The sequence below is a fragment of the Equus asinus genome, chromosome 13, assembly GCF_041296235.1.
Source record: "Equus asinus isolate D_3611 breed Donkey chromosome 13, EquAss-T2T_v2, whole genome shotgun sequence".
Taxonomy (NCBI): domain Eukaryota; kingdom Metazoa; phylum Chordata; class Mammalia; order Perissodactyla; family Equidae; genus Equus; species Equus asinus.
Window position 1 is genome coordinate 3,583,963 of NC_091802.1, and position 13,367 is coordinate 3,597,329.

The 13,367-nt window shown below is 37.1% G+C and overlaps 1 protein-coding gene across 4 annotated transcripts in view; it reads right to left on the minus strand.

Annotated features, from left to right (window-relative positions):
• Positions 1-13,367, minus strand: part of ULK2 (unc-51 like autophagy activating kinase 2) — an 87,194-nt gene that overhangs the window by 44,709 nt on the left and 29,118 nt on the right. For all 4 annotated transcript variants that reach the window (XM_070482297.1, XM_070482296.1, XM_044746171.2 and 1 more), the window contains exon 13: positions 8,882-9,053. In XM_070482297.1, the coding sequence (XP_070338398.1) occupies positions 8,882-9,053 (172 nt within the window). The remainder of the gene's footprint in view (positions 1-8,881; positions 9,054-13,367) is intronic.

Consider the following 13,367-nt stretch of genomic DNA (forward strand, 5'->3'; position numbering starts at 1 on the left):
ACTGGTTAAGTCTACTCCAGGGGATCTGAGCAGCCCTTTAAAAAGGAAGCAATCCAAGGCAATGACTCAGCCACATCACCCAGTGTGGAGGCTCACTGTCCATAAGACCCACCACACACAAAGCTTTCCAACAATGTTTTAGTTTTCCACTCTTAATTATGAGCACACAACAATCACCAAACACTCAAGGAAAGACTCTAATATGAAAAACAGACTCCAAAACAAACTGGGGAACAAAAAAGAACTAAACAAATATTTTTCAGGGGAACGTTAAAAAGTATGTAATTAATGTCCTCAGATATAAAACAAAATATTGCACCCTGAAGTAAGAACAATACTCAGATGGGGAAAAAAATAGCTTCTGAAAATTAAAAATATGAGAGCATAAATGAAAAACTCAATAGAAGAGTTAGAAGAAAACAAAGGAAATTTCCCCTAAAAGAGCAATAAGACAAAAAGATGGAAAATCAGACAGAAAGATAAGAAAATCAGACAAGCATACTCAAGTAGTTGTTCTATTATTACTTTTAAATTGTACAGATATTCTAAACATCTTAAATGGAGACTTCCAGTTCCTGGTCTCACATGTAAGGAGCTTGGAAGTCAATGTTTCATTCTAATAACAAGTAAAAAGCTGAACAGACTGAAAAATCAACAATTCTTGGATCCAAAAGAGTGGGGAAGACACAGGGCAAACCAATGCCCCCAAGCCTGGAGAGACAGGCAAATACAGGGAGCTGTGGCTTACCCGAGAAGAGACTCACCAGCAGAAACCACCACAGAAACCAGGGTAGAAAAATCTGAACTGCAATTGACAACTTGTCAGAGGCTCATTGCAGTCAACTCTGAGAGTTAAAAACTCCAGGAGGACCCAGTCATGGGGGGCTCACAATATCGCCAGACTTACCTCCAGGAGCTCAATCTGATTCCCACAGTAAATAGAAGAGAAAAAATCTCTTCCTTCTTCTGGCAGGGGGATGAGAAAAGGAGCCATTTTTAAATATGTCAGAGCATTCTGTTCTTAACAAGGCCTGTCCTCAGGAGAAACTAGTTAATCCGAGCTTAATCTCCTGGGGTTAAACTCAGAGCCTAACTGACCTGGGGGAAGGGAAATACCCAACTCCAGCCCCCTCTGGCCATCCTGTCTAACCTAAGGCAGGAGGAAGAAACTCGGAAACACTTGTGAAATTCACAGACCAGAAGCATATGCTCCCTAAAAGACTGAGACCTAATCCTGGGACACAAGAATGCTCCTCAGCCCTTGCCCCTCAACTACCACACTACTAAAGGCCTGTTTACAGCAGTTTGTTTTACCCAGTACATGATGTACCGCTATCAAGAAAAAATTACAAGGCATTCCAAAGGCAAAAAACCCCTTTAAAGAGACAGAGCATGCATCAGAACCAGACATGGCAAGGATGGCAAGGATGTTAGAATGATCAGACTGGGAATTTACAATGATGATTAATATAGTAAGGGCTCGAATGGAAAAAGTAGACAGGATGCAACATCAGATAAGCAATATAAGCAGAGAGACGGAAATACTAAGAATCAAAAAGAAAGGCTAGAGATAAAAAATCACTGTAACAAGAAATGAAGAAGCCTTTGATAGGCTTATTAGTAGACTGCACACAGCTGAGGAAGGAACAACTGAGCGAGAAAAGATATCAACTGAATCCACGGAAACTGAAAAACAAAGAGAACAAAGACTTTAAAAAACAGAACAGAATATCCAAGATCTGTGAGACAACTACAAAAGGTGTAACATGTGTAATAGGAATAATAGAAGGAGAAGAAAGAGAGAAAGGGACAGAAGGAATTATCTGAAATAATAATAACTGAGGATATCCCCAAATTAACGTGAGACACCAATTCACAGATCCAGGAAGCTCAGAGAACACCAAGCAGGATAAATGCCCAAAACAACTATAACTAGGCATATCATTCTCAAACTACAGAAAATCAAAAAATAAAAATTCCTGAAAGAAGTCAGAAGAAAAGAAGACCATACCTATAGATGAACAAAAATAAGAATTACATCACCTTCTCAGAAACCATGCAGGGAAGAAGAAAGTGGAGTGAAACATTTAAAGTGTTGAGAGAAATAAACCACCAACTTAGAATTCTGCACCCTGAAAAACTATCCTTCAAAAGTGAAGGAAAAATAAAGACTTTCTCAGACAAATAAAAACGGAAGGGATTTGTTCTCACTAGATCTGCCTTACAAAAAATTTTAAAATAAGTTCTTTAGAGAGAAGGAAAATAATATAGGTCAGAAAATTGGATCTACAGAAAGAAAGGAAGAGCATCAAGGAAGGACAGAGTTAAGGTAAAATAAAAACTTTTCTTTTTCTTATTCTTAAATGATTAACAGTCTGTTCAAAATAATAATAGCAACAATGTACTTGGTCATGTACACTTATGTATATATCTTGTGTGTGTGTGTGTGTATATATATGCTTAAGTATAAGTGAAATGAAAGACAGGAATGATACAAGGACAGGAGGAAGGAATTAGGATTATTTTGTTATTATAAGGTACTCACATTACCCAGGAAGTGGTATAGTGTTACTTGAAAGAGGACTTGTATTAGTTATAAATGTATATTGCACACTCTAGGGCAACCACTAAAAAAAAGCAAAAAAGAAGTCTAATTGATATGCTAAGAAAGGAAAGAAAATGGAATCATATTAAATGCTCAGTTAAAACCACAAAAGGCAGAAAAAGAGTGGAAGACAAAAAGAGGAACAAAGAACAAAGACAATGAACAGAAAACAGTACAAATATGGTAGATCTTTACATCTATAATCACTTTTAATGCCAATGGTCTAAATGCACTAATTAAAAGACAGACATTTCAGAGTGGATTAAAACACATAACCTAACTATATGTTCTCTTAAAAAAACCTCACTTTAAATATAAAGACACATAGAGGTTAAAAGCAAATGGATGGAGAAAAAATAGACCATGCTAACACTAAACAAAGAAAGCAGTAGTATATTGATTTCAGACAGCAGACTTCAAGTAGGAAAAGTTATCAGGGATAAAGAAGGGCATCATATAATGATAAATTTATATTTAAATAAATATAAATTCTCCAAGAAGACATAACAATTCTTTTTATTTATTTTTCTTTTTAAAGATTTTTTTCCTTTTTCTCCCCAAAGCCCCCCGGTACATAGTTGTATGTTCTTCGTTGTGGGTCCTTCTAGTTGTGGCATGTGGGATGCTCCCTCAGCATGGTTTGATGAGCAGCGCCATGTCCGTGCTCAGGATTCGAATCAACGAAACACTGGGCCGCCTGCAGCGGAGCGTGCAAACTTAACCACTCGGCCACGGGGCCAGCCCCAAGACAGAACAATTCTTAACGTGTATGCCCCTAACAACAGGGCATCAAACTATGTAAGGCAAAACTGACAGAACTGCAAGGACAAACAGATGAACCTGCTATCATAGTTGGAGACTTCAACACCACCCCCCTCAGAACTTGACAGATCCAGCAGACAGAAAATAAGGACTTACTTGAACTCAAGTACATTATCAATCATCTAGATATAATTGACATTTATAGGCTACTTCATCCAACAACAGCAGAATATACATTTTTCTCCAACTCACATGAAACATTCACCAAGACAGACTACATTCTAGACCATAAAATACACCTTAAAGAATTTAAAAGAAAAGAAATCATACAATGTCTGCTCTCAGACCACAGTGGAATTAAACTAGAAATCAGTAACAGAAAGATAACTGGAAAAATCCCAAAATATATGGAGATTAAACACACTTCTAAATAATACATAGGTCAAAGAAGAAATCTTAAGAGAAATTTTAAAATGTTTTGAACTAAATGAAAATGAAAACAATTTATTGAAATTTGTGGGAAGCAGAAAAAGCAACACTTAAAAGGAAATTTAGAGTTTTGAATGCATATTAGAAAAGAAGAAAGATCTAAACTCAATAACCTAAGTTTCCACCCTAGGAATCCAGAAAAAGAAGAGCAAGTTAAATCCAAAGTAAGTAGAACAAAAAGAAATAATAAGAATTAGAAGAGAAGTCAATAAAATTGAAAACAGGAAATTAATAGAAGAAATCAACAAAACCAAAAGTTGGTTCTTTGAAAAGATCAATAAAATTGATAAGCTTTTAGCCGGGATAACTAAGAAAAAAAGAGAGAACACAAATTACTAGTATCAAAAATGAAAGAGGAGGGGCCGGCCCCATGGCCGAGTGATTAAGTTCATGCACTCCACTTTAGCGGCCCAGGGTTTCCTCAGTTGAGATTCTGGGCACGGACATGGCACCATTCATCAAGCCATGCTGAGGTGGCATCCCACATAGCACAACCAGAGGCACTCACAATTAGAATATACAACTATGTACTGGAGGGCTTCAGGAAGAAGAAGGAGTGAAAAAAAAAGAGTGGCAACGGATGTTAGCTCAGGTGCCAATATTTAAGAGAAAAAAATTCTTTTAAAAAGATAGTTCAGATTGTGTGCGTGTAATATAAATATATATTTATAATACATATAAATATTTTCTTTTTAAAAAAATTAGAAAACTCGAATGAAATCAAAGAAGAACTAAATAAAGGGAGAAATATTCCATGTTCACGGACAGGAAGATTCAATATTGTCAAGATGTCAGTTCCTCTCATCTTGATCTGGTAGATTCAAGGCAATCTCAACCAAAATCCAACTAAGTTATTTTGTGGCTATTGACAAACTGATTCTAAAGTTTACGTGGAGAGACAAAAGACCCATAATAGCTAATATAATATTGAAGGAGAAGAACAAAGTTGGAAGACTGACACTATGCAACTTCAAGACTTACTCTAAAGATACAGTAATCAAGACACCATGGTATTGGCAAAAGAACAAATAGATCAATGGAACAGAAAAGAGAGCCCAGAAATAGAGCTCCATAAATATAGTCAACTGATCTTTGACAAAGGAGCAAAGACAAAACAATAGAACAAAGACAGTCTTTTCAACAAATAGTGCTGGAACAACTGGACACCCACATGCAAAAAAAAGAATCTAGGCACAGACCTAATACCTTCAAAAAAATTAACTCAAAATGAACCACAGACCTAAATGTAAGACAAAAAACTATAAAACTAGAAGATAACACAGGAGAAAACCTACATCATGACTTTAGGTATATCATGATTCTAACATCAAAGACATGATCCATGAAAGAAAGAAACTGATTATTAAGCTGAACTTCATTAAAATTAAAAACAACTGCTCTATATTGACAATATCAAGAGAATTGGAAAACAAGCCAGAGACTAAGCAAAATATTTGCAAAAGATACAGCTGATAAAGGACTGTTATCCAAAATATACAAAGAACTCTTAAAACTCAACAAAATAATGAACAACCCAATTAAAAAATAGGCCAAAGATCTTAACAGACACTTCACTAAAGAAGATATATGGATGGTGTACAAGCTTATGAAAAGATGCTGAACATCATGTGTCATTGCAGAAATGAAAATTAAAACAATGCAATACCACTACGTATCTATTAGAATGGCCAAAATCTAGAATATTAACACTAAATGACAGTGAGGATGTACAGCAACAGGAACTCCCATTCATTATCAGGAGGAATGCAAAATGATACAGCCACTGTGGAAGATAGTTTGGTGGTTTCTTGCAAAACTAAACATAATCTTACCATACCGTCCAGCAATCATGCTCCTTGGTATTTACCCAAAGGAGCTGAACACTTATGTCCACACAAAAACCTGCACACAGATTTTTACAGTAGCTTTATTCATAACCGCCAAAACTTGGAAGCAACCAAGACATCCTTCAGTAGGTAAAGGGATAAACTGTGGTACATCCAGACAATGGAATATCATTCAGCGTTAAAAAGAAATGAGCTATCAATCCATGAAAAGACATGGAGGAGGGGCCAGCCCTGTGGCCAAGTCATTAAGTCCGTGCTCTCTGCTTCGGTGGCCCAGGGTTTCTCCGGTTCTGATCCTGGGCGTGGACATGGCACTGCTCATCAGGCCATGCTGAGGCAGTGTCCTGCATGCCACAACTAGAAGGCCCACAACTAAAAATACACAACTATGTACCAGGGGGCTTTGGGGAGAAAAAGGAAAAATAAAGTCTTAAAAAAAAAAAAAAAGACATGGAGGAACCTTAAATGCATATTTCTCAGTGAAAGAAGCCAATCTTAAAAGGCTACATACTGTATAATTCCAACTATATGACATTCTGTAAAAGGGAAAACTATAGAGACAATAAAAAAAATCAATGTTTTCCAAGGGTTGGGTGGGCAGAGCACAAAGGATTTCTACAGCAGTCAAAATATTCTGTATGACATTATAATGATGGGTGTGTTATTATACATTTGTCTAAACACAAAGAATATACAACACTGAGAGTGAACTCTAAAGCAAACTGTGGACTTTGGGTGATTATAATGTGTCAATGGAGCTTCGTCCTTGGTAACAAATGTACCACACTGCGGAGTGATGTTGATAATGGGAAAGGCCATGAACTCAGGGGGAAGAGTATATGGGAAATCTCTGTACCTTCCTCTCAATTTTACTGTAAACCTAAAACTGCTCTAAAAAAAATCTTTTAAAAAATATATGTATGTTATATTTTATAACAAGAAACTTTCGATAATTAAAAAGAAGGGTGTGGTCAACCATAACAAATGCTGTGCACACATCAAAAAGAAGAAGACTGAGAAATGATCCCTGGGATTTGGCAACAAAAAGACCTCGACAGGAAGAGTTTTGAAAAAAAATTTTTTTAAGACAATATTTACACAAGTGCAAAAAAACAAAGGTAACTAGAATAAAACAAAAGATATGAATGTCCTTTATGTAGAAAAGTATAAATATGTATCAAAACACATTAAAGAAACCTAAATAAGTGGAGAAACACACAAACATTCTTGGGTAGACAATTTAATATTGTAAAGATCCTAAGTGTCCCTGAAAAGGTCTTATAGAATCAACATAATTCCCACCAAAATCCCTAAATGGTTTTTTTTAGGATTTGTCAAGTTGAAATTAAAACTATTTGGTGGGAAACGGAGCCAAGAATAGCCAGAGTGATTCCAAAGACTACTAGGATGCTCTCTACCATCACCCCTACCCCCATCTCACATAGATACACAAGAATTTAAAAATTATTATAATACAGACAAAAATAGACCAATGGAACTGAATAGAAAACCTTAAAACCCAATCCTTTATATAAACCTAATATGACAAATCTGGAACTGCATATCAGTGGACAAAGGACAATATTCAATAAAAAATGCTGGGAAAATTGATAGATCCCTACCTTATTCCATCTATAAAAACAAATTCCAGGTGAAGTTAAATATGAAAAAAATAATAAAAATCTTCAGAAGGTACCATTATAACATTGGGGCAGCATGGTAGAGACTGTTGCCTACAACTTGTTTGTACCAATATTTTACAGAGTTGAAGTTGTACATATCTAGAATTCCCACTTGGAAGAAATTTTGGCACAAGAACAGCTGTTACAATACATTGTGAATAGTGAAAAGATAGAAATGATCCAATAAACCATCAGTAGGGAAATGGATAAACGGTAGTTTATTGTACCTCAAAATTCAGATATTAAAATGAACAAGACACACATCTAGATACATATCTAGATACATAGCAAAAATATAAATAAAAAACAAACTATAGAAACAAACATTCTATATACCATTTACTTAAAACCGTAAAAACACAAACGTACTGTACAATATTTATGGATACAAGCATACGTAAGAAGTATAAAGTGATCTACGGGAAGAATGTATCTTGGCAAGAGAAGAATGAGAAAAGGGAGTTTAGCTGTGCTGTCAGCACTCTATAGTTTTTAAAAAGACATCTAAAAGAAATACAGCAACACACTGCCATAAATAAAATTAGCATGGTGGGTGATCCGAATATCTGATGTTTATTTTGTTTGAAATATTTCATAATTTTAAGTTTTGATTCCCTTTTAAAATGAAATAAAACCACTGTACTGGATGATGTTTCAAGGTAACCCCCAGTTCTCATAGCACTGATCATCGACTGCCACCTACTGCTGTGTCTTCCCTTCCCTGGCCAAATAATCCTGAAGAGTGTCTGGTCTGGGCATTACGGCCTTCACAACAACCAGCACAGTGCCGAACACAAGCAACTACTGAGTATTTGACAAAAAACTAAATAGACCTCTGGATACAAATATCTCCAACCATCTGTACCTGCACATGGTCAACTTAACATTATTCAATTATTAAGGTATATCAAATATCCAGCTTTTCTGATTCTATTCCTTCACAATCAAAACATGGTTCCTTCTTTTTTAATGGTTTTATCTAACTTCTATTTTTTGCACTTTTTTTGGTACCCTTCACTATTCCACAGAACACTAACTGTATTTAGTCATCTTGGATTCTGCTTCCTTCATAAAAATTCTTTCTACATATTTATGAAGCTCATTCCTGAATGTAAGCCAATATCTTGTGAATTGTTTTTAAGACTCCTTTTACTCTTAGGTTTTTTCCAAAAGAGGTCTTCCTTTAATTCCTTTCCTTAAATTTAATTTTTACTCATTCTGCTAGCTTCTCTATTCCTTTCTTTTTGGATACAAACAGAATTTGAGATCATTTCCTATAAAATTTCCATCTACCTTCAGAATCCAAAGATACTGTTTTACGGAAGATGACTGAGATTTTAGAAAGGTAAGTATATAATTCTGAGAATTCAAACAACTAAATAAAATGTCCATTTGAAAAGGTACCCTACACAAGAGAGCATGATATAAAGGTTAAAAAAAAATGCTAGTCTAGTAAATTAAGATATATAATGTGTATAAGTAGAAAAGATTCTCACATGAGTGGTCTGACGAGATGTTGTGTGGAACCAAAACAAAGTCATCCGTGTCACAAGAAGAGTTCTTGCTACTAGTACTGGCAGAATCTTTGGACACTTGTAGATAGTTGGGAGGACCCAACGGTGGGGAGGATAAGTTTTCTTCCTGAATGTGCTGCATATCTGGAAGGGACTAAAATTAACAACATAAAATTAAAACTGGCCTAATAATAAAGTGCAAGTCAGAACAGTCATTAGACTAAGGAATATTTTTTCATAAAAGTGGGCATAAAGTTCAATTCCATCTAAGATTTCAAAAAATCTCTTTGGAAATCCTTCTCCTTACAAATGTACAGTTTAAAGTGTCTTTGTATAAAGTCTTCTAAAATGTTTTCCAAAAATGATACTTAAAAAAATACATCATACCACCTATCACAGGTGCATGTCTACCTCTCCTGAAATTTTTGAGGTGAGTTGTTATCATCTCAACATCCCCAGTTTCAGCTCATGGCCTAGCAAAGCAAATACTCAATAATTGGTCACTTACTGGGTGAAACAAAATGTCCAGGGACTTTAAATTAATGACACCCTGCACACAGGAAAAGTTTTAAATCTCCAATGAAGAAAACATTAGACAGGAAAGCAAGAGAGTATGTTATGTAAAAAAGTAAACAAATCAAGAAGGATAACTGCATTTAAGCCTAGAAACTTATTTACACTCACAGAAAGATGTGGAAAACCTTACAGGTGTGGGTGTGTTCCTTTTGTCTTTCTTTTGTTAAGGAGAGGAGTCAGTTTGTGGGAGATAGGACAGGAAGGGAAGAAGAGCGTATAAATATATTTAAACGAATACCGAATACTGAGGCGTAAGTAACTATGTATCTTTTGGCATTTGCCTGGTTCAAAACTCTAGTGACAACTCTAATTGAATGTCTTTGTATACAATGGTTTTCTAAAACAATGAACTTCATAACGTATTGTGTTAAATCCCCATTACCCTGTTTAACATTTGTTTCTAGTTAAGAAAAGGAAAAATACTACATAATACTCTTTAAACCCAAGTCTTAAACACCCAATTCACTGCTAATGTTCCTTTGAATGTCACTGTGCAATGAAATCAGTCTCAAATCTTCTTATGGCTTCGTGTGTGTGTGTGACATACACATCCCATAAAATCTCCTGATCACTTTTTGAAGAGAACTTACGTCTCAAGATTATAAAGGGAATAGAAGATGGAAGGACTAACATTACTGAGCACCAACCAAGGGCTAGGCACTGTTAAGAGCTTTCCATGTATTATCTAACTTCAGCCTATTCTGAAATCCATTTCAAATATAAATAAAACAAAATTCAGAACATTAGGAAATTTGCCTGACGTCACACAACTAAAAAGCAGTCGAGTTAAGATGTGATTCCAAGCGTCTAACTCCACAATTTCTTCCAGTGGTTTAGGCAGGAACTTTCTCAATTTCTTCCTCTGCTATTTACAAAATTATCTGGTTGTCATCTTGGTGGAAGAGAGGCTTCTCCTTGCATTCAAAACTCATCTCTCCACCCGTGCTCTAATTCCCTCCTCCCCCACCTCCTCAAGGACGGAGATCAACTCCCCTCTGCTCCTGACACTTTCACCTCTTCCTTTACTCCGGTTTTTTTCCATCTGTGTACAGAAACATGTTTAATTTTGTCACATTTCAAATCCCTGCAACCCTTCAGTTACCATCTTCTCTCGCTCTTTCACTTCTTAATATTTCTTGAAGTGATCAATCTTCACTGACACAAATTCCTCACCTCCCATGTATCCCTTAACCCACTATAATCCACTTTCTCCCTTCAACCCTCCAATAAAATTGCCTTTACTAAAGCTACCAACAACTCCTATTGTCAAGTCCTGCCGACATTTCCCCTATTCTCTAAGTTACTCAAATTCTTTGCTATGCCTGCACTGTGCATCATTTTTTCTTGACTCTCTACCCCTCACTGAATGACCCTGCTCTCTCTTGCTTTTCACCCTACCTCTTAGTCTCTTTTGTGGGTACTGGCTCCTCATTTCTCTTTAGAGGAGGAGTAGGGTACGGAATTCCCCAAGGTGCCACCCTGGGCCCTCTACTCCTCACACTTTTTATACTCATCCTAGTGACCATTCTCCCTCTCCTACCTTCAACTACCACATACATACTGATGACTCCGCAGCCTAGAATCTCTCCAATGAGCTCTAGGCCCCTCTGTTCACTTGCCTGTATAATACATCCATGCCTGTACAACACTAACTCATCACCTTTATACTCCAAGCATGCCTCCCAGGCTCCGTTACTGAGTGACTTCATCCTCATCCATCCATTCAGTCCCCATCAAGGTCTCCCTCTTCCTTAAGTCCCAGCTTCAAGCAAGCTCCATGCTCTGCACACTCTTCACCTTTCTCTTCCCTGGCCCCTCTCTTCTCCTTTCCTACTGCTGCCTTAGTTCAGGCTCTTATCCTCAAAAAAAACGAAACGGAACAAAAAAGCTAGTCTCAGGTTGCTCTCTTTCCTCTAGAACAGAGACCTCTCCAGTCTCTACTTGTCTCCAGTCTCGTCCTCCACTTGCTTTTAGAAGAATCTAGCTGAAACACACAGTGGATCATATGATGCCTCCACTTAAAATCACTCAAATGGCTGACCTCAGCTTTAAGGCTAAAGTTTGAACTTCTTTGCACAGTGCCCAAATTCTGTCAAGATATAGCCTCTCCCTGCCTTACAGCTTTATTTTCCCCTCACTACTCTACCAATGCTCTCTACATCCACCAGACTGAACTGCTGAGAGACGCCTTGTCCAATAGAACTTCCTGCAGTAACGGAAAAGTTCTCTATCCGAGCTGTCCAGTATGGGAGCCACTAACTGTATATGGCTACTGAGTACCTGAAATGTAGCTAGTGTAAGGAACTGAATTTTCAATTTCACTTAATTCTAACAAATTTTAATTTAAGTGGTCAAGGAGGGGTACAGAATTCCTTCAGTGGGTCATGCTTCCATGACTTCATGAAGGGGTTTCCTCTGCCTACAATACCATTCTTCTACTAATTCACCTTACTCTTTTCAAAACTGAGCTCAATGCCCTCTCTGAGCAGCCTTCCTGAGCTCTGCTCTGATTCATGCCCCTCATCCACATTCCCACAGGCAATAAAGATATATATATACATATACTTCTAATAGTGACTGATTTACTGCCTCTTCTCTACACAATTAAATTAAAAGCCCTTAGTAGGCTTTTTAATTTGACCAGGGACCTGGTCATCTTGTTCATTAATATCAACCAGAACCTCACACAAGGTAGACGTCTAGTAAACATTATGAAACCAATTCAAGAGATATTATCTACATAACATTTAACTGATAGCCAGTATCATAACTAAAAGAGTGATCTTTTTGTTATGGTTCTTTTGTTTTTGTTTTCTCTTTCCTTTCAAAGATTTCTCTGGAACAAAGTAGCAGCTGGATATTTGTGTGAAAAAGTAAAAAAGAGAAGGTTACAGGTGTGTGCCTGCATCAACCTTCAGTTACAGTCTACTCCAGCCCTAGGAAGGAAGCAGAGGCATGTATGAAATCATCTTAATTTTGGCAGATTACGTTAAAAACAAAGCCTATCAAACCATCCCATCTTTCTATTCTTACTAATGGGAAATTATACAGAAACGTTCCTGCTTTCCTTTTATTCTCAAGCTTTCCTTTCTATGTTCACTTCAAGCATTACTTTTAATAAAGACCTTCTAAAAATGGTTTTCCCCACCAACGTTTCAGCATCTAAATATGCCTCCCCTCTCTCCTGCACCTCCTCACTCCTCCTGCTGGCACTCCATTCTGCTCTGTCCTAGCAGTGCAGGCCCAGCTCCTGTTTTGCTCTCCCTTTCAACGCTTCCCCATCTAACAAAAAACCCCAACATGCTCTCTCCAGTCAAAGCAATTTCCAGCTCAATGTGCCTCCTACTAGCTCCTCTCCTTCTCATCCCTGGGTCATTCTACCATCCCACAGGCTCCTTTATTCTTGCTCTCCCACACTTTTCCCATAATCAGATTCTTCCCTGTTGCTTCTTTCTCTAGCGTAAGTTTTGCTTTTCATGTTATGTGTTACACTATATCCTTCAGAATAAAGCTACAATTTATCAAGTACTAACTATGGCTAGGCAGCTTCCATGTTACCAGATACCACCCTTCAACCAAGAATTAATGAGACCTACCTTACAGATGAGGAAGCCATGGCACAGCTCTGGAGCTAACCTACCCAAAGTTACAGTGAGCAAGCTGCAGGGCCAGCACTGAAACCAGTTCTGCTTGGCTCCAAATAAAGCCTATAATCTTTCCATGTCAATACACGTCCTCTACATTTCTCCCCAAGCACTCCAAACTCAGTGATGTATTTTATTTATTTATTTATTTACTTACTTAATTTTTTGAGGAAGATTATCCCCAAGGTAACATCTGCCACCAAACCTCCTCTTTTTGCTGAGGAAGACTGGCCCTGAGCTAACATCCA